General features: G+C 55.2%; 7 protein-coding genes across 7 annotated transcripts; 6 read left to right on the forward strand and 1 right to left on the reverse strand.

Annotated features, from left to right (window-relative positions):
• The first annotated feature begins 108 nt into the window (after window positions 1–108).
• Window positions 109–1,303, forward strand: TRAVEDRAFT_148188 (polymerase III polypeptide H). Its single transcript, XM_008040329.1, has 6 exons — window positions 109–347; window positions 401–584; window positions 638–724; window positions 777–840; window positions 892–1,117; window positions 1,177–1,303. Exons 1-6 carry the CDS (start codon window positions 324–326, stop codon window positions 1,252–1,254), a joined length of 663 nt encoding a protein of 220 aa, XP_008038520.1. The 5' UTR covers window positions 109–323; the 3' UTR covers window positions 1,255–1,303.
• A 1,063-nt stretch (window positions 1,304–2,366) lies between these two features.
• Window positions 2,367–4,592, forward strand: TvLac6 (the record flags this gene model as incomplete). The annotated part of the gene is made up of 13 exons (XM_008040042.1): window positions 2,367–2,549; window positions 2,605–2,673; window positions 2,730–2,850; window positions 2,906–3,019; window positions 3,078–3,141; window positions 3,203–3,283; window positions 3,345–3,501; window positions 3,558–3,758; window positions 3,818–3,874; window positions 3,925–4,125; window positions 4,185–4,301; window positions 4,359–4,476; window positions 4,537–4,592. The coding sequence occupies 13 exons, from the start codon at window positions 2,367–2,369 to the stop codon at window positions 4,590–4,592; spliced, it is 1,539 nt and encodes a 512-aa protein (XP_008038233.1).
• A 721-nt stretch (window positions 4,593–5,313) lies between these two features.
• TRAVEDRAFT_167576 (HSP20-like chaperone) lies at window positions 5,314–6,085 on the forward strand. The gene is made up of 3 exons (XM_008040330.1): window positions 5,314–5,498; window positions 5,554–5,773; window positions 5,832–6,085. The coding sequence occupies exons 1-3, from the start codon at window positions 5,353–5,355 to the stop codon at window positions 5,928–5,930; spliced, it is 465 nt and encodes a 154-aa protein (XP_008038521.1). The 5' UTR covers window positions 5,314–5,352; the 3' UTR covers window positions 5,931–6,085.
• Window positions 6,086–8,498: 2,413 nt separating this feature from the next.
• Window positions 8,499–10,708, forward strand: TvLac7 (the record flags this gene model as incomplete). Its single annotated transcript, XM_008040097.1, has 13 exons — window positions 8,499–8,681; window positions 8,745–8,813; window positions 8,877–8,997; window positions 9,056–9,169; window positions 9,215–9,278; window positions 9,328–9,420; window positions 9,483–9,639; window positions 9,694–9,891; window positions 9,949–10,005; window positions 10,057–10,257; window positions 10,311–10,427; window positions 10,484–10,601; window positions 10,653–10,708. 13 exons carry the CDS (start codon window positions 8,499–8,501, stop codon window positions 10,706–10,708), a joined length of 1,548 nt encoding a protein of 515 aa, XP_008038288.1.
• Window positions 10,709–11,229: 521 nt separating this feature from the next.
• TRAVEDRAFT_37190 (NAD-P-binding protein) lies at window positions 11,230–12,547 on the forward strand (the record flags this gene model as incomplete). Its single annotated transcript, XM_008040043.1, has 4 exons — window positions 11,230–11,425; window positions 11,509–11,696; window positions 11,754–11,906; window positions 11,960–12,547. The coding sequence occupies 4 exons, from the start codon at window positions 11,230–11,232 to the stop codon at window positions 12,545–12,547; spliced, it is 1,125 nt and encodes a 374-aa protein (XP_008038234.1).
• Window positions 12,548–13,504: 957 nt separating this feature from the next.
• TRAVEDRAFT_47316 (uncharacterized protein) lies at window positions 13,505–17,704 on the forward strand (the record flags this gene model as incomplete). The annotated part of the gene is made up of 16 exons (XM_008040098.1): window positions 13,505–14,019; window positions 14,073–14,314; window positions 14,370–14,403; window positions 14,459–15,122; window positions 15,184–15,464; window positions 15,520–15,728; window positions 15,785–16,062; window positions 16,117–16,149; window positions 16,205–16,242; window positions 16,298–16,474; window positions 16,537–16,686; window positions 16,744–16,914; window positions 16,973–17,149; window positions 17,207–17,213; window positions 17,273–17,428; window positions 17,486–17,704. 16 exons carry the CDS (start codon window positions 13,505–13,507, stop codon window positions 17,702–17,704), a joined length of 3,351 nt encoding a protein of 1,116 aa, XP_008038289.1.
• A 430-nt stretch (window positions 17,705–18,134) lies between these two features.
• TRAVEDRAFT_20250 (uncharacterized protein) lies at window positions 18,135–19,815 on the reverse strand (the record flags this gene model as incomplete). Its single annotated transcript, XM_008039885.1, has 10 exons — window positions 18,135–18,242; window positions 18,299–18,370; window positions 18,435–18,592; window positions 18,648–18,711; window positions 18,770–18,874; window positions 18,927–18,939; window positions 18,995–19,176; window positions 19,237–19,325; window positions 19,387–19,450; window positions 19,513–19,815. 10 exons carry the CDS (start codon window positions 19,813–19,815, stop codon window positions 18,135–18,137), a joined length of 1,158 nt encoding a protein of 385 aa, XP_008038076.1.
• Between the last annotated feature and the right edge of the window lie 369 nt (window positions 19,816–20,184).

The raw sequence follows: 20,184 nt of genomic DNA on the forward strand, positions 1-20,184 counted from the left end.
AATCCGAGCCGCCGCGTTACGCACCAAACCGTCATAATTTTTGGCTGCGATAAGATTAGATAGACGCCTCTAAGCTTGCTGCGATCGCTCCTCGAACTCGCTGCCCTCCCCTCTTCGATCCATACCATCATCCTCCCTTACTGTCATTTGGTCACTCGTCTACAATCTGGTGATCGGCGTCCTCTAAAGATATCCAGGATAAGTATAGAACGCATAAACTAAGAAAAATCGCGTCAGCTCGGCCTACTACCCCCGAAGGCGGCTGCACCTCAGCTCGAAACTGGTAGAGTCTGAGCAGGAGCCGCACCAGCTATTGGCAAGCCATGTTTCAGCTCTCCATAATCAAGGTCTTTCCATGGGTATTACAAAGCCTCGTATATTTGCTGAACTGCTTACCTAGGATACAGTAGCCATTCACCCGTCGCAATTTGGTCTGCCACCCCAGCAAGCCGTTACGAATGAGTTGAACAAGAAATATGCCAACCGCGTGCTTCACGACGTTGGGCTGTGTATCTGCGTCTTTGATCTGTCAGAGGTCGGTGAAGGCAAGGTGAGATACGGCGATGGCTGTCTGTGGTATAAAGGTCGGTGAGTCAAACCATGACAGTTTGTGAAGGCCGCCACCAACCCCATATAGTTGTATTTCGACTTGTCGTGTTTAGACCTTTCGCGTCTGAAGTTCTCCTCGCAAGAGTGAAGTCGTCCGATGAGGACGGCATCCGCTGTACGTTTCTTGCCTAATTACTTGATCCGCTGGTCTCATAGACAAATTCTAGTAACCGTGGGCTTCTTCGATGACATATATGTCCCCCTGGTGTACCTGCCGGAGCCCACAGCATTGTGAGTCATTTGTGCCACGCCCGTATCCACAGCCCTGACGATGTGTGGCAGTGATTCAAAAGAGCGCGCACACTTTTGGCTACCAGGATCCGAAGCGACCTCCTCTCATGAACTCCTGGACTCGGCCTTGACAGACCGGATGTACATCGACACCGGAGATGTGGTCAGGGTCCGAGTTGAGTCGGACGAGTTTCACGATGATGAGCCTGGCCCTCCTAAGGCCCACGAAGGAGTACAGCAGGTTCAGGAAAATCGAAGGTCCCCCTACACTATCACCGTGAGTCCCCACGAGGTAGTCATCATTCCACTCATGACAGTTGATGCATGCGCTATTAGTGCTCTATGGCCGAGCAAGGGCTAGGACCAACATCATGGTGGAGGAATGCAGGTGTTGAAACGATGGACGAAGGTTGAGTGGCGTCACCATGACGCTGAAGAGCATGAGGGTCTCCGGCACAGGTGTGTGTGTTTTCACATGCGGCCGTGGGCCTCGAAACTATTCGCCGCTGAACAACGCCGGCGCAGATGTCAAACACTAAGTAGAGGCGCGCGCCTTGTCCTGTACGAATACGATTCATTCTCTGCTACGCACCGATACTCGCGCAGAAAGCGTCCAGTGGCAATGAACGGCCGAGAACATATCCGGAGATGGACAGCACGGTGCGTTCTCTTGGAGTTAGGTTTATCTTGACTGCTGTACCTGTGGCTCGACATATGATGGACCACCATAGCTGCGACAGCGTGGTAGACGTAGCGCTACCAGTCTGCATAGCATGGCCGCCCAGCCGTTGTCCAGTATCAACCACACATCTCGACTTAAGAAGACACGGATCACGCAAGAGTTGCTTGTGAGCTTCCCAAATCCCTCAAATATGTGGCGCATCCATCTAACCGCCACGGCATAGGGCGCCCCTACCCTGCGCTCCGCATGCCTGTGCGATACTGAGCGTCCCGTACCGAGGGTCGGGAATGAGCCCCTCATGCTCCGGCCTTGGGCCTCTAGCGTCTTTGTGAGCAGATGTCCCATCTCACTGTGATGGCGACGTTGCCGACTAAACCAATCTCAGGCCGCTTCTCCTAGGGAACCGAGCGATGTCGCGGGCCTCTCTATGCAAGCTGTCCATAAGCAGACGTTCAAATGCCGCAGCAAGCGAGGAAATAAGCATCTAACAGTGTTTTTCTCATAGTCGCATTTGCGCCGCCTGTCGGACCGACGCCCCTAGAGCGCTCTGGGAAACGTCGCAAGTGGCGGGTGTTATTCGCGTAGACGAGACGGCATTTGTCTCATCATCCCCGTGCTTCAGGTTGACACAGCCCGAAGGTCTATGTACGGCCCTTCACATTCCCTGACACATTGACGCAACCCTCAGTGCGCCTCCGACAGTGCCTCGGTTGTCGTATCGGGACGCCCTAGGATGCAAGATTGGAAGTCCACCAAGGCCCGAGGGGTATAAAATACCAAGAGGTCCTACCACTTCTGCATCTCCAGTCGCAGAGTTCCTCTCCCCTGCCAGCCACAGCTCGAGATGTCCTTCTCTAGCCTTTGCCGTACATTGGTCTTCCTGGGTGCTTGCAGCAGTGCGTTGGCCTCCATAGGCCCAGTCACTGAGCTCGACATCGTCAACAAGGTTATCGCACCGGATGGCGTCGCTCGTGATACAGTCCTCGCCGGGGGCACGTTCCCGGGCCCACTCATCACAGGAAAGAAGGTATGCTAAGTAGTCCCGCCCCCATCATCCTGTGGCTGACGTTCGACGCCGCCAGGGTGACAACTTCCGCATCAACGTCGTCGACAAGTTGGTTAACCAGACTATGCTGACATCCACCACCATTGTATGTCACTAGCTCTCGCTATCTCGAGACCCGCTGACCGACAACATTTGCCGTAGCACTGGCACGGGATGTTCCAGCATACGACGAACTGGGCGGATGGTCCCGCCTTTGTGACTCAATGCCCTATCACCACTGGTGATGACTTCCTGTACAACTTCCGCGTGCCCGACCAGACAGGTACGCAAAGGGCAACATGCGTACTCAAAGACATTTCTAAGCATTTCCTACCTAGGAACGTACTGGTACCATAGCCATCTGGCCTTGCAGTACTGTGATGGGCTTCGCGGCCCCCTGGTGATTTACGATCCCCATGATCCGCAGGCATACCTGTATGACGTCGATGACGGTACGCAGCACAGTTTCCTTAAAACGGTTAACTTCTAATTCTGTAAATATCTTCATAGAGAGCACCGTTATCACTCTGGCAGACTGGTACCATACCCCGGCGCCTCTGCTGCCGCCTGCCGCGTACGCCTCCACACATCTGCACAGCGTTCCGTATCTCATACCCTTAAAGTTTATCGGACAGCACTTTGATTAATGGCCTGGGTCGCTGGCCTGGCAACCCCACCGCCGACCTGGCCGTCATCGAAGTCCAGCACGGAAAGCGGTATGTCATAGCTCGGTTCTCTATTCGTACTCGTGGCCTCGAAGCTAAAGTCTTGTTCTAGCTACCGGTTCCGCCTGGTCAGCACCTCATGCGACCCGAACTACAACTTCACTATCGATGGCCACACCATGACAATCATCGAGGCGGATGGCCAGAACACCCAGCCACACCAAGTCGACGGACTTCAGATCTTCGCGGCACAGCGGTACTCCTTCGTTGTATGTTTTCCGCTTTTCTGGAAAAGGAATTGCGCTGACAGCTCGAGTGTGCGTAGCTTAACGCTAACCAAGCGGTCAACAACTACTGGATCCGTGCGAACCCTAACCGTGCTAACACTACGGGCTTCGCCAATGGCATCAACTCCGCCATCCTGCGCTACAAGGGGGCGCCGATTAAGGAGCCTACGACGAACCAGACTACCATCCGGAACTTTTTGAAGGAGACGGACTTGCACCCGCTCACTGACCCACGTGCAGTAAGTTCTACACACAGTCACGGACGGCTGAACTGTTGTCTGATTGTACTGTGTCGTAGCCTGGCCTTCCTTTCAAAGGGGGCGTTGACCACGCTTTGAACCTCAACCTCACTTTCGTACGTAGCGCCTCAGATATCGAGTAGTCTATCTGCTGACCGTTCAACAGAACGGATCGGAGTTCTTCATCAACGATGCGCCTTTCGTCCCTCCGACTGTCCCGGTGCTACTGCAGATCCTGAACGGAACGCTCGACGCAAACCAACTTCTACCGCCCGGCAGCGTCTACAACCTTCCTCCCAACTCCACCATCGAGCTTTCCATCCCCGGTGGTGTGACGGGTGGCCCGCACCCCTTCCACTTGCATGGCGTAAGAATCTCTCTGTATACTTTGGTCTCCCAATACTGACTTTCGCTTCGCATCTTCAGCACGCTTTCTCTGTCGTGCGTAGCGCTGGAAGCACCGAATACAACTACGCGAACCCGGTGAAGCGCGACACGGTCAGCATTGGTCTTGGGGGCGACAACGTCACCGTGCGCTTCGTGGTATGTTTTACAGCCTCTCTATCTCCGTGGGCGTTCAGAAGTTGACTGGGCGCGTAGACCGACAACCCCGGCCCGTGGTTCCTCCACTGCCACATCGACTTCCACTTGCAGGCAGGCCTCGCCATCGTGTTTGCGGAGGACGCGCAGGACACGAAGCTTGTGAACCCCGTCCCTGGTACGTCCTCTGAAATCTGGATGCATGCGCTCCCGCACAGTGACTTATCTTTTGCAACAGAGGACTGGAACAAGCTGTGCCCCACCTTCGATAAGGCGATGAACATCACGGTTTAAGCGACACCTGGCGCTCATGGCCGTTTTCTTGGAATCTTTGCACAGGGCTGCATCACGCTGGATACTCTTCCGCTTAGCAGGATATCATTCAATGACCCCTGCGATTAGTGCTTAGTTAGCTTTACTACTGGTTGTACTGTGCGCAACATGCGTAATCCGGATAATGCTATTAATGTGTATATTATAACACGCGTCATGCGCGATGCTTCAGTTGCAAGGATGAGAAGCAGCAGTGCGTTCTCGTGCGGACTGTTGCATTCATGTATGACTTGATGTATGATGTCACCTCTTGAAACCGAGGGGTAGGATGCAATCTCCCAATATCACGACATACTGAAATATTTGTGCTCAGAGGTTCCCGCTGTTCGCAAATGCCGCCAACGCGGTGGTCTTGCGAGCGCGCGGCTTCCGAATGCGGCATTGCACCTTGGGCGCTAACGTACATTCCACTAAGTTCGGGATCGTTTCGGTGTGCCAGCTGCCGCCGCTTCCTCGACTTCTCGCGTCATCCGCCAAGCACCAGACCTCTCTAGATTTACCCCTGCACCACAGGAAAGTTCAATGACATTCATGAGTGTCGTAACCGCTGACCTCACTCGCGCGCGCGACTTGTCTCGAATTTGAAAGAACTTTGCGCAGGTCTGTATGAGCTTGGGGCTCGCAGCAATATATAAAGCCCTACGCTGTCAGGGGTGCAGCACAACAGCATACACTCGACCATCAACCACCAGCTCTTCGCTCTCATCTGCAAAGCACCATCATGTCCCTCGTCCACTTCTTCAACTCCCCCATCTACGACGACTTCGACCGCCTCTTCGACGAGGCGTTCTCCCGCCGCACGGCTGGCGGCGACTCCAACCAAGTCGCGCGTCAGGGGAACAACGCCCCTCGCGTCTTCAGGCCTTCGTAAGTGGTATCCTTCCCCTATTCGAGTGGACGTCGACGCTAACACCTCCCGCAGGATTGACGTGCACGAGGACAAGGAGAAGAACCTTGTGACCGCGAACTTCGAGCTGCCGGGCCTGAAAAAGGAGGACGTGAACATCGACGTGCACAACAACGTGCTCACCGTCTCCGGCGAGACGAAGCTTGCGGAGGAGCGCACCGAGAACGGCTACGTCGTCAAGGAGCGCCGCTACGGCAAGTTCTCGCGCTCGGTCCCCGTGCCGGAGGGCATCAGGGTATGTGCACTTGTGTTGTTGTGATTCGGGGATGGGATGCTGACGCGTATGTGAACAGCCCGAGGAGATCAAGGCGTCGCTCGAGAACGGGGTGCTGACGGTGACATATCCGCGCACCACACCTGAGCAGGCCCCGAAGAAGATCACTGTGCAGTAAAAATATCTCGTGGACTCATCGATGCCGTCGCCGACTGCTCCCACCATTTTCCGCATCATTCTGTGTTGTACGATAAATGCACGCCTCGCCGCCACATTTGTAAAATAGGACCCATTCATTCCAAACAAACAATCCTATGTTGATCTACATACGGCCCATTCACTTAGAAACAAATCGCCGTTCTGGTGCAATACCTGATGGTAACAAGTATGTTGTCTCGCTGCGGCAAACACGAGTGAGGGCGAGAGGCAAAGCGTGCGGAGGCGAGCGGGCCCGGCGCCTAAGACGTGGTGTACATATTGGCACCGCGTCTCGATTAGGCAGGTATACCAGGACCCCCGCCTATGCTGCAAGAGGTCCGATAATAGTGCTGTACAAAATGGCCTATAAAGGGGCCTTATGTCCGATAATTATGCGGTATATTGGGCCCTTATGGCTAGCTATGTCCGATAATATGTGCTGTATAATGGGCCTTAGGGCGCCGCAGGTCCGATCCGTTATGCTGACAAAAGAGGCAGCTGCCCGGCCGGCCTACCTGTATCTGCCGGCGGCTGTCGAGGAAGACTGAGCAGAACGGTACCCACTGGGCAGCACTGGGCTCGCATTTGGGGGTACGATCCCCATATACTGGACAAAACGGTCTGTTGAGCTTGCTCCACGGTACGTCTACCCAGGAGACTAGACAAATCGAACCCTTATGCTGCACGAGGTCCGATCGCCATGCTGATAAAAACGACCGTCAAAAGGGTATGTACCATAATCATGCTGTATATAATCCCGAAAAGGTATGCTGATAAATGTGGTCAAATCCGAGGGTTTTGCGATCGGACCTTTGGCGGCATAGGCGGGGGTCCTGGTATACCGTGGCGCCGCTGGGCGCCTTTGGAAAGTTCTCAAGCTCTCTCCGGGCCCATGACAATCATTAACCCTCACTGATTTGACCCTCTGACTCGTCGTTTCGGGCACATGCCTCGACGAGCGCCTTTCGGGGTGCGTTTAGCCTTGCAGTGACTCAATTCTTCTTGCTCTTCGTCGCCATTGCTGTAGAGTTGGTAAAAGATACGCAAGAAGCAGGCTTCCTGCAGTATCCAGTTCGAGAACGACATACGCATGTGCGGTTGCCATGCACGTACGGTGCAGTAGCGTACGATGAGCTCCCATCGGTGCATGCAGCAGTGAAGGGTGCGCGTGGTGCGTGGATATTCACAGACGGGTTCCCGGTCGGGGAAGTCAAGGACTCGGAGCTGCTGCTTTCCGAGATGAGAATCTTCGAGCTCGCGAGGCAGATTGACACTGTGTGCCGCTATTTTATGGAGCAACATGGACTGCTCTCTCAAGAAAAGGTATGCATTTAGTGCCTATAATCATACATCACTGACTTCATCTTGATATACTAGATGTACATCGGCGCTGGCAATGTGCTACGTCAGGACCCGAGTAGTCGAGTCTGATGAGTCACAATGATCCTGGCCCTCTTAAGGCTTGTGAAGAAGTACAACATGTTCACGAAACTCAAAAATCTCTGTACATCGTCATCGTGAGTCCGCCGGTGGATCCTACCATGCATGCAGGCCATGAGCCTAGAGACTGTACGCCGCTGACCAACGCCGGTGCAGACGTCAAACACTAAATTGAGGCGCACGGCTTGTCTTGTCCGATGCAATCAATTCTCTGCTATATATGCCCGGTACTAGCGCAAAAAGCGCTTGGCGGGACTGTACGGCCGAGAACATACCCGAGTACGGACAATGCGGTGCGTTCGCTTCGACTTAGATTGATGTGCACGTGGCTTGTCATATGATGAATCTCCATAGATGCACTACCGTGGCAGACGCAGGGCCGCTAGCTGGCATATCGTTGCCTCCCACTCGGGGCCCAGTGCCACACATTTCGACCCAAGCAGCCATGAATCACGCAAACGCTGCTCGCCAGCCGCCGAATTTCACTGTAGCGGCTATGTCTTAACGCCTCCGGATTCATAGTATGCGACATTAAGTGTTCAGTACCGACTCGGATCGGGGACACGCCTTCGCTCTCCGGCCTCACGTACCTAGCGTCTTCGTGAGTGGATATCCCATCTCTTGGCAATAGAAATGTCACTGACCGACCCGGTTCCAGGCTGCTTCTCGTACACTGTAATTGTGTGGCGTGCCTCTATACGCATGCTGCCCCTATGCAGACGTCTAATTACCACCCCAAGCGATAGAAAGTAGGAAATCCATGGTATATTTCTCTTAGTCGCATTCGTGCTGTCTGTCGGACTGACGTCGCCTGGGCGTTCTGGGAAGCGGCGCAAGCGACGAATGCTTTTCGCGTGGACGATCCATCAGCTACTTTCGGACTCCCGTGCTTCAGACTGACGTCTGACTACGGCCTTTCGTTTTCGCTGTCGCGTTGACGCAACCCTCGGTGGCCGATGACAATGCTCCGGTCGCTGGCCCGGGGCGCCTTAGGACGCAAGACTGGAAGCCATCCAAGCCTGGATGGCTATATAATGCTGGCGCATTTTGCTGCTGCTGCTGCATCTCCCGCCGCAGAGATACTCTATTCTGCTAACTGCAGTTCGACATGTCTTTCCGTAGCCTTCGCCGGGCCTTGGTCTTCTTGGGTGTCTGCGGCGCCGCGTTCGCCGCTATTGGCCCAGTGACTGAGCTCGACATTGTCAACAAGGTCATCGCCCCGGATGGTTTCGCTCGTGACACCGTCCTCGCAGGCGGTACCTTCCCGGGCCCACTCATCACAGGCAAGAAGGTATGTTGAGCGGTGCATGGGATACCGCCGCCCTCTGGCTGACATTGATACCCGGGCCGCCAGGGAGACAATTTCCGCATCAACGTCGTCGACAAGTTGGTCAACGAGACTATGCTCACTGCGACTACCATTGTGCGCTGCCACTTTTTCTTTTACTATCTTGAGAACCGGTCAACCGACACTATTTTGTTTTAGCACTGGCACGGGATGTTTCAGCACACGACGAACTGGGCAGATGGTCCCGCCTTTGTTACCCAATGCCCTATCACCACTGGCCACGACTTTCTGTACAAATTCCACGTGCCGGACCAGACAGGTATAGGTCGAATCCTATGTACACCTACGGATGCTTCTTGACAATCTTCACTTTATAGGAACGTATTGGTACCATAGCCATCTATCTCTGCAGTATTGCGATGGGCTTCGCGGCCCAATGGTGATTTATGATCCCCAAGATCCACAAGCACACTTGTATGATGTGGATGATGGTAAGCGTAATGTTGAGCAAGGCGACAGCTTCTAATTCTATACAGAGAGTACCGTCATCACCTTAGCTGACTGGTACCATACCCCGGCGCCTCTGATCCCGATTCCCGCGTACGTCTTCGCATATGTGCAGTGTCCCGAATCTCATATATGTGCACAGGATGGCAGACAGCACACTTATCAATGGCCTGGGTCGTTGGGCGGGTAACCCGACCGCCGACCTAGCCGTCATCGAAGTCGAGCACGGAAAACGGTGAGTGACAGCCCTCAGGCTCTTGGCTTACAAATGCAAGGGAGGCTGAAAATGTGTTCTAGTTATCGCTTCCGTCTGGTCAGCATCTCCTGTGACCCGAATTACAACTTCACTATCGATGGTCACTCCATGACGATCATCGAGGCAGATGGGGAGAACACCCAACCGCTCCAGGTCGATAAGCTTCAGATCTTCGCCGCCCAGCGGTACTCTTTCGTCGTATGTCATATCTAGTTAGAAGAGGTGACTGCGCTGACAGCTTGGCGTATATAGCTCCATGCCGACCAGCCGGTCAACAATTACTGGATCCGCGCAGATCCTAACCTCGCCCATACTGGCTTCCTCCAAGGCATAAATTCTGCTATCCTACGCTACAAGGGCGCACCCATCACGGAGCCTACGACGAACCAGACGCCCTCCGTAAAGTTTCTGAACGAGGCGGACTTGGATCCGCTCACCAACCCGCGCGCGGTAAATCCTGATCTTAGTCACGGGAAGCCGAGCCTATCTGACTAGACCATACCCTAGCCTGGCCTTCCCTTCAGAGGTGGCGTCGATCACGCTGTGAACCTCAAACTGACCTTCGTACGCGGCTTCCTTGCTGCTGAGGTAGTCATCTGCTGACTAAACTTTCAGAACGACTCGGAGTTCTTCATCAATGGTGCAGCTTTCAAGCCTCCGACCGTTCCCGTGCTGCTGCAGATCCTGAACGGAACGCTCGACGCCCACGACCTCCTGCCGAAAGGCAGCGTCTACAGCCTCCCTCCCTACTCCACTATTGAACTGTCCATCCCTGGCGGTGTTAGGGGCGGCCCGCACCCCTTCCATCTGCACGGCGTAAGCACTGCTCTACGGATTGGTATTTTGGTCGCTGACTGCAAACTCTACAGCACACCTTCTCCGTGGTACGCAGCGCCGGTAGCGACCACTACAACTACGATAACCCCGTGAGACGCGACACTGTGAGTATCGGCGAGATGGGCGACAACGTGACCGTGCGCTTCGTTGTACGTTTTCTCTGTCTCCGTCTCTGCGGGCGTACGAAGGCTGACTGGGCACGCAGACGGACAACCCGGGCCCGTGGTTCCTCCACTGCCACATCGATTTCCACTTGGAAGCGGGCCTCGCCATCGTGTTTGCGGAAGACACAAAGGCCACTGCGCTTGTTAATCCCGTCCCGGGTATGTCGTATCAATGCATATACTTATACTTTGACTCATTTTCTCCTACAGAGGAGTGGGAGAAGTTGTGCCCCACCTACAACGCGTCGATACACACTAATGTGTGAGCAATGCATCGACGCTTTGATTGTTTTCTTGGTATCCGTGCATAGTATCGGGTTGTATGTTATATCTGGTCGTCAGCGGAAGAATGATTAAGCGGTCCGTACGTCGAGTGAGTGCTGCTTTGGATTGCCTCCACACCACCGTGTGCCTGCGATGTACTCGTTACAACCCGGTGCACCATGGCAGGATGTGTCTCCTTGTAAGCCACCTCGGCGGGATGCGGGCTCCCCGAGGTTTCCTTTATGACCAGCAACGCCCGGGGCCCTGCGATGACGACGATGTCCCATGGGCGGTCACGCATGTCAGACGTCGTGTATAGTTCATGGCACCCTGAGCCGTAGCCCGGTGTGGCGTCATCTTGAAAGCTACCCAGGGACGTGAGTGAGCCCGTCGGCGTTCAGCCGAGGGAAGCCCGAGCGAAATGTAAGCCCGCAGAGGGGTGCTTTATATGTCTCATCTACGGCCTCGTAAAGACAACATCCCGCACTTCAGCTACCACTCAAACACCGCCAATCTACCGCTCATGTCTGACATTATCAACAAGAAGCTCATCCTGGTCATCGGGGCGACCGGCGCGCAGGGCATCGCAGTCATCGACAAGCTCCTCGAGCCTGCCGCCGACGGATCCCCCTCTCCCTACGCCGTGCGTGCCCTCACGCGCGACCCGGCGAGCCGCAGGGCGAAGCTGCTCGCCGACAATGGGGTCGAGCTAGCGAAAGGTTCGCCCGATTATTGTCGGTGTCGGACACTGGCACGCCCTTCGTATTTGCGAGACTGACCGTGTGACTTCTGTACACTGTAGGAGCGTTTGATGATCTTCCCTCAGTGTACGCGGCGCTGGAGGGCGTGTGGGGCGCGTGGGTCAACACCGACGGTTTCACCGTCGGGGAGGTCAAGGAGCTGTTCGCGGGGATGAGGATCTTCGAGCTCGCGAAGCAGACCGGGACCGTGCGGCACTACGTCTGGAGCAACCTAGACTACTCGTTCAAGGCAAGTGACGCACTTAGTTTCCTTGTTATCCATGGCTGACCTCGGTGCATAACGCAGAAAGGTGGATACAATCCGACGTACCGCGTCGAGCATTACGACGGCAAAGGCCGTGTCGGCGAGTGGATGCAGGCACAGCCGTCGGTTGTCAGCGACGACGACATGTCCTGGAGCATCGTCACGTCTGGCCCCTACATGGAGATGCTTAACATCGTAAGCAGCCCAAAGACGCAAATTTAGTTTATGTATACTCACCTTCTCTGAAGGGAATGTTCGGCCCCATCGGGCAGCGTAAAGACGGTACATTCGTGTTCGCGTCTCCGATCGGCAAGGGACACGTCCCGATGATCGCACTCGAAGACCTCGGCTTCTTCGCGCGGTACACGTTCGACCACCGCGCGGAGACGTCCGGGAAAGACCTCGAGATCGCCACGGACTGGGTTGACTGGGACTACCTCGTGAAGACGTTCACGAAGGTGACGGGGGAGAAGGCGGTGGTGCTGCACCGGACGTTCGACGAGTGGTCCGAGATATTCGTGCGCACGGACCACCCGGTCGCGAACGAGCGGGCGTTTGGGGACGGGTCGACGACGTGGCGGCAGAACTTCGTCGGGTTCTGGGCGCAGTGGCGGGACGACGTGATCCGGCGCAACTTCGACTGGCTGCGGAAGGTGAACCCGAACGGGTATACGCTCGAGAGCTGGATGCGCGCGAAGAACTATAACGGCAAGATCAACCAGCGGGCGCTGTCAAAGAATACGGGCGCCGTCGAAACGACGACGCTTTTGAAGAACATGGAGGACGACAAGGCGATCCTGTTGAATAAGGAGGCGATTGCGCGACTGCTGGTCTAGAGTTGGGTAACAATACAGTGAGCGACGTGGCAAAGTTGGCGAATAAGTAGCACCAGTTGTAAAATGTCACAGCAGGGACCGACCCAGTTATTGACAGAGATAACCTATACGAGCATTGCGTCTGTGTGTGTGAGTGAAATCGTGGCCGGAGTTGCTGAACAAGGAGCGCGACTCGGATGAGTTGCCGGAACCACAACAAGTCAAGCGCTGGTGACTTTGTCACGGCAGATCCTGGAAGTCACTGAGCACAGCCACTCGCCTAGCGGTTGTCACGCGGTGCACGACGACGAATCGAGCAGCCTGAGGTTCTTGGGTTGACCGGCTCTCTTCCACGCCACTTGCGTCTCGTGCAGCTCATTCCGCCTACTGCGCGCATATCTGGTGACGCCCCTCTTTCTTCCTGTCTCTACTCACACTCTGCAAGCTTTCGCGTTTTGAGTACGCTCGTAATTTTGCCACCAACAACAAGTCGGACGTCCTCGTCCTGATACTGCCACCGCTCAATCTCCGATCGTAATCTCGCACGACTACCGGTGCCTGTCTATACGACTGTATCCGCTATCCCGCGCCGTATTCACGGTACTACATCCTGGGTGATAAGCTTACATGGCCACGGGATCACCTCAGCAGCCACCTTCATCGTCCATACCGATTCCAACACCCTCCTCTCCCCAGCGCTATCTCTCCGAAGGCCCCCGAGACCTCGTTGGTTCACCGGAACAGATAAATATTCAAGATGGTGGTCTGCGCTCCTTCATGAGCGCTCACTCATCCTCCTCTCATATCAGAGCGGACCAGTCGAGGCCAAGCTTCCAGCGCAGTTTCTCGTCGTCAACGCCAAACGCTAGGAGAGGCGACACGATCTCTCGTGTACAGGAAATCGCATCCAGCTTCACTAGGCGATCACAGTATGAGCGTCCGAGTCAGGACCGTGAATGGACGGTCTTCGGCCAGCTCATGGAGGATGAGGCCCGACTGCGCGCACCTCCTACTAGGGGGCCTGGGACGGCTCGCTCCACCAAGAACAACACCCCACGCGCTGTTAGCGAGGGTATGCAGTCGTACTTCGAGGGCACCCCGTCCCCCTTGGGCGACCGTCATCCGTTTTTGACCGACTCTCCTCCGAACACGGAACCTCTGGGAGATACCACAGGCACCCTTCGGAATGGCGCACCCCGATATTCCCCTTCCTATACCGACGACTCCTCGGAAAACTCTGACCCTGACCGAAGTTCACACGATGCATCTCAGCTCCACTCATCATCGAGTCGCAAATGGTACTCTTTGCAGAAGATACCGACAATACCCACTCTGCCGCCTTTATACCGCAACATCCTGAAGTGCTGCATCGCGTACTTCGTCGGGTCGTTGTTCACCTTCTCTCCATATCTCTCCGGGTTCATCGCAGATATCACCGGGGACGACCCTGGCGATCGCGTGCCCTCACCCTCCGGACATATGGTTGCTACCATGTAAGGAATCCGTCGACAGTGATTTTGTGTGGTGCTAACGTCCTTGCATTTAGTGCTGTATATTTCAACCCGGCTAAAACTATCGGCGGGATGTTCGAAGCGGACGTGTTCTGCACCATGGGGCTTCTCTTTTCGACTTTCGTCTCTCTGACGAGCATGTCCGTCTACTGGTTTTTCGAGCTGCAGTCGGGTTATGAGTGGCTCGCCGACATCCTGGTTCTGCTCATGATCGGCGTCGGAATGTCCGCCGCGGCGTGGATGAAGGTTTGGATGGCAAAGCCCCCATTCAATACTGGTACGCGCTCCCACTTGCGCAAACACGTAGCATATAGTAACTTATACGCGCACAGCCTGCAGCATGACGGCCATCATTCTCTTTACTGTGTAAGTGGAGAAGGTTTATCGCCAGTGCACAGCTTCTAACGTCCCACACCCCCAGTGTCGTCAAAGAAGGGGGCCTGCAAACCCTCATGCAGGTCGCATTCATCGTCATCGTCGGCGCGCTCATATCCAACGTCGTCTGCCTACTCATCTGGCCGCAACGCGCGACTGCGAACCTGCAGAACAACATGACGCAGACGCTCAACTCCTTCTCCACTCTGCTCGGCATGCTCACGCAGACGTTCCTGCTCGAGGAGCCCCATGGCTTCAGCACAGATAAGCTCCAACGCGCGGTCGCGGCCCATCAGGCATCGTTCACCAGCCTCAAGAAGAGTCTCGATGAGGCGCACTCCGAGCGCTTCTTCGGCGGCCCGGGGCGCGTCGGGAACCGCGCGCAGCTGCGCGGCAGCTCCGGTCAGGCGTACCAGGACGCAATCGATAGTCTGAACAGGCTCGGGCAGCACCTGAACGGGCTGAGGAGCGGAATTAGTCTGCAACAGGAGATCATCAAGGGGTATCGGGAGGGTAAAATCGTGCTGAAGAACGCGCGATTTCACCCGGAGGATGTGTTGGCGAGCAACGGGAATGGGAAGGGCAAGGTCACGGATCCGAATGGTGCTGAACCCTCTGCGCCGGACGAAGAGTCTATGTTGCTGCAGGCGGCTGCGACGGTATTCGGAGAGTTGATGGACGATTTAGGGCCTCCGCTCAAGGCGCTTTCGGTGAGCACTTTGAACAGTTCGGCCCTCTCGCAACTTGCTTATGAGGACACGCAAACTCTAGTCGACCTGTACCACGACGCTGAAGAAACTTCGCGAGGCATTCGTACACCCGCGAGAGAACACCGATCGGACGACCATGGAGCCCGCTGACTTCCACGAGCTCTCGGAGAACGTGGAACGCGCGCTCTTCACGTTCGAGAGCACATCGAACCACGCGGTGCTCCGTTTGTATCGGAGTGGCAACGTATCCGGCGTCGACTCGCGTGCTTCCGTCGCCTCTCTTACTTCGGAGAACCAGGCGCTATCAGGAGATGAGAGCGAGAACATCTTCTTGGTCTACTTGTGCGTATCTACTATCGTCGCTGAGATGTGATTGCGCTGACGAAGGTATGGGCAGTTACATCTTCACCTTGCAGGAGTTCTCCCGCGAGCTCATATCGCTCGTCGACGCTATGGGCCGGATATGCAACATTGAGCGTGCCAACGCCGCCCGCAGCGGCCTGTGGGCGCACTTCAAAGCTGTTCTTCCGTTCGGCTCAGGAGCGCGCAGCACACTGAGGCGCCGAGCCCGGGAGAAGCAGCAGAGCAGCATGCGCAAACGCCTATGTAGGTCTCCTGCACGTTGACTTACGTCAGTCACTCACCGAACCGTCTGCGCACAGCTGCATTCTTCGTCCCGCACCAGCCGCACAGGGCGGTGTCGTTCCCCAAGGTCACGCCGCACGCCCCCAACACAATCCAGACGCCCGCGCGGGCGAACCTCTCGTTCATGGGGCGGGTGAAGCAGACGATTTGGGCCATCGGCGCGCGCTTGAAGCAGCAGGACTCGAAATATGCCATCAAAGCGGGCATGGCGACTGCCATTTTGGCTGCCCCTGCGTTCTTTGAGAGGACCAGGCCCGTGTTTGTGGAGTATAGGGGAGAGTGGGCGTTGATCTCGGTATGCACTCTGTGTCACCAGGAGAAAAGCTCAGTGCTGACGCTGTATATTCAGTTCTTTGTGGTCATCTCGCCCACGATCGGTGCTGTAAGTGAAATATAATGGGGCACAGAGGCGCATATACTCACATTTTAACTCGCAGACGAACTACATGGGCGTCCATCGTGTACTGGGAACATTGTGAGATCAACGCTGCCTTCTTTTGGTCTGCAGGACTAACTATGGCAAAATCTAGGTTCGGCGCAGCGACAGCCTTCGTAGTATGGTCATTGTTCCCCGAAAACCCCTACGTTCTGTCGATCTTCGGATTCTTCTACTCGATTCCTTGCTTCTACTACATCTGCGCCAAGCCTCAGTTCGCGACGTCTTCGCGCTTCGTGCTTCTGACCTACAACCTGACGTGTCTCTACTGGTGAGTTTTTTTTGCAACGAGTTTAGAGCATCTACTGAGCGAGTTGTGATCCCTCTGCTCAGTTACAATATTCGCCAAAGAGACATCTCAGTCTTCGACATCGCTTACCACCGCGCTGTGGCAGTCACAGTCGGCGTCGTGTGGGCTGCGGTTGTGTCGAGGTATTGGTGGCCGGCAGAAGCGCGGCGCGAGCTCAGCAGGGCGCTCGGAGAGTACGTCGGTTGCCATCTTCATACAGTGCGAGGACGCTGATCTCCTGCTGCCATCAGATTTTGCCTGAACATGGGGTGGCTGTATACACGCTTGGTCGCCTTCAACTCGTTCTCCGACAACGATCTCCAGATGCACGCGATGGAGGACGAGAATTCGCCGACAGAGGAGACGCACCTGCTCGCTGTCAACCCGGCGCTCTCCCAGTCCATCCAGCACTTCATGGCGATGTGAGTTCCTAGCTCACCGACCGGTAGCCCGTTGGTCTGGAACTGATAGTTTTTGTAGGGAATTACACCTCCAAATCAAGCTGATCGAGCTGCAAGGCCTGCTGTCCCAGACGCAGCACGAGCCCCGTCTGAAGGGCCCCTTCCCAGTGGCACTGTATCGCTCGATTTTGACGAGTCTGCAAACGATCCTGGATAGGATGCACAGTATGCGCTGTGTCACTTCGCGTGAGGAATGGTCAGTTGGTCCCCGCTCCCCACTCCATCTCGCTATATGCTGAACGGTATACTCTAGGCATACGGTGAATATACAGCAATTACCGAGAATTCAGGGTGTGAAGCTGACACAACTCATTCGTAGACCGTCAGACATGATTTCATCGTGCCGGTCAACCGGGACCGCCGCGAGATGGTCGGCAACGTCATCCTGTACTTCTCGGTCCTCGCCGCGGCGTTCCGGCTCAAGTCGCCGCTGCCGCCGTATCTCCCTCCCGCGGAGGCCTCCCGCCAGCGTCTCGTACGTTGTCTCTCTTTCGCCCTTGGTTGTGTCTGATGCTGGGGATGTCTCTTCTAGGTGGACGCGATCCGAAATCTGGATGTCGTCCGAAACCGCGAGATCAAGGGCTCCCGGCATCTGCTGTTCTTCGCTTACGCGCTCACCATGAAGGCGGTCATCCAGGAACTCGACTATTTGGGACACACGCTCCAAGACGCGTTCGGTGTGATAGGCCAGTCGCGCGAAGCGTTCGAAGCGTTCTTCGAAGAGATGCCTGGTGGAGGAAACTCAGTATAGTCGGCCCGGAGGCTCGAGCATGGCCGCCTTTTTCTATCGTATTATCTGGCATGTGCCGTTGTAATGCTAAACGTATTGGACGTGTCGTTTCGAAAGACAGGTTGCATAAAATCATTGCGGTAGGCGGCGCCTGCATTACTTGCAAGCCTGCCCAGAATGCAAGGCATTCTATAGATAATGCGTAAACACACCAGATCAAAGGCGGCGAGCGAGCCAAATTAAGATCCAGCAATGACTGATCCATAGTCTTCAATGCGTTGCGATGGCGTATATGGTCCTATGGTACATCGAGAATACATGTGCATATACGTATGAGATGGCTGCTAGTTAGTCGTGTTCCTTCAACATGTTTATCGTAAGGCGAAGATCGTTCTACAGCGAAGGCCCTCCATGGACCAGCGCTGCGACAAGAGGTCTACTCCTGCTTGGACTAAGCCACGGCTTCATCAGCCACCGAGACGCCTCTAACGTATTCTTCCAGGAGATACTGCAGCTTCACATAGAGTTCGCGGGACCTCCCGATCTTCGCCCCGAAGAACTAGTTGTGCACGAATAAGCGATCACCATGCAGATTACAACGCACAAATCCCGCACCCTTGTCATCGGTTTTTCAGGGCCCGCTGCCTTGGACAGCTGCGAGTGCAGGAGAATAAAGTCGGATTTGAGCTGGCGGAAAACGGGTGGCGCGTCAGCACGAGAGAGGCTTGGCTGGATATCAAGGATCACGCACGTAGTACCAGATGCCCGCGATGCTGTCGATCTTCAAGCAGAGATCTTCGATGTCGGATTTCGACTTCGCAAGCTCGTCGTGGTACTGTTTGAGGAGCTCGTCCTTCTGCCACTCCTCGGCGATACGCAGCTTGCATTCTTCAATGCTCGACTTGAGTTCTAGATTGGACGAAAGATGTGAGCGTGTGTCGTTTAAATTATCGTGGTCACCGACCATTGCATTCCTTATACTTGTTCCTAAACTCCTTCGCGGCGATAACAGCACCAAGGACGGAGGTCTGGGGTTCCAAGCATGAGACGCGCATACCAGACAGGCAAGTGGGTGCCTATACTTACGACTAGGGCCTGGATTGCCGTGGGGGAGAGCGCGCAGAACAGGAACGCAGCGGAAATGGCACCGGCCGACAGGCAGGCGACACATGCCAGGCCTATGTCCGTCATCTTGGTCGGGATATTCAGTATGGGCGTCTCGCACGTGCTTGTCGCCTCTCACCTCCGACTTAACCCTGGAGGGAAAGGCAGTCAGCGCGGAGCCTGACGAGATATGGCAAAAATTCGTACGCTGCGAGCTTGACACGGAGAGAGGCGAGTTCCTCGCGCGTATTCTGCAGCAACACGGCGACAGCTTCACCTCGCGTCATTACAGTATCCTCGACGGTGTCCTCGAATTGGCGTATCTTGCGGGCCAATGCCGTGAACCCCTTCTCTATGACCGCCGCTTTGTCGCCGTCATTGCCGACGTCCTTGGTTGAGCTGCTTGTTAGAGGTCTGAAGCAACCGAGCTGGCTGAGCCGAGGGCTTACCTCGATGAGCCCCTGAATTTCTACCTTGATGGAATCGTATTGAGTCGGGTCCAGCGGGCCACCTCCCGGGAAGAGTACGTTGTTGTAAGCTGGACGTGGTCGGTGGAGATTACGTGAGTGTTTACAGGTTGCGGAAGGTATGCAACTGACTATCTAGGACGGTTATCGCATCAGCAGCGTTCTTGCGACTATTTTCGAGGAGGATGTCGAATTCCTGGTTTTATGGGTTGAAGATCAGGAAAGGTCAAGGGCACGCGGAATAGACAGATAGCTGACCTCATGTAGTCCATCCCATCGTTGCCTAAGAGGCGAAGGGCCGTCACTCTCACCAAGATCGGTCTCGTCGTCGAACTTGTGGAGTGCTTTGCTGATACCACAAAATGCACCTTGGATCTCGCGAATGGATTTGCTGAGCCCTCGAACGTCATGCACGACCTTCTCGCTCGCTTCTTGCAAGCCCTTCGTGAACTTCTCCTGGATCTCGGGGTGCGTATTGACGTGGTCGTGCATCTCATTCTGAAGACGGATAACGCCTTCGGAAAGGAGGGGATGAGCGACTTCGGTTTGAGTGAACGACATGGTCACGAAGGGCCTGTGGGCTTAGTAGGAACTACGGCGACGCTTGAGAGAGGAGTGAAGCTCTGCATCAATGCATCATACCGATGATATACCATCCATCGGAGCTACCGGAAGTTAATCTCTCCCAGAATACGGGCGGGGTGGACGGTCGACAGTGACATACTTCGATCATTGTGGACAGAAAACGCGTGTGTTCGTCATCGCGCCTCGGAGTCATGGTCCACCCCGATGTCGGCCACACATCGAGCACCGGCGTGGTGGACAAGAAGCCCAAGGAGCCATGTCAAGCTTCAGGATCCGAGCTTCAAGTTCAAAGCTTCAGCTTCAGGACACGCGGCATCAGATAGTATTTGACCAACGGTCAAGCCG

Source organism: Trametes versicolor (genome assembly GCF_000271585.1).
Source record: "Trametes versicolor FP-101664 SS1 unplaced genomic scaffold TRAVEscaffold_6, whole genome shotgun sequence".
Taxonomy (NCBI): domain Eukaryota; kingdom Fungi; phylum Basidiomycota; class Agaricomycetes; order Polyporales; family Polyporaceae; genus Trametes; species Trametes versicolor.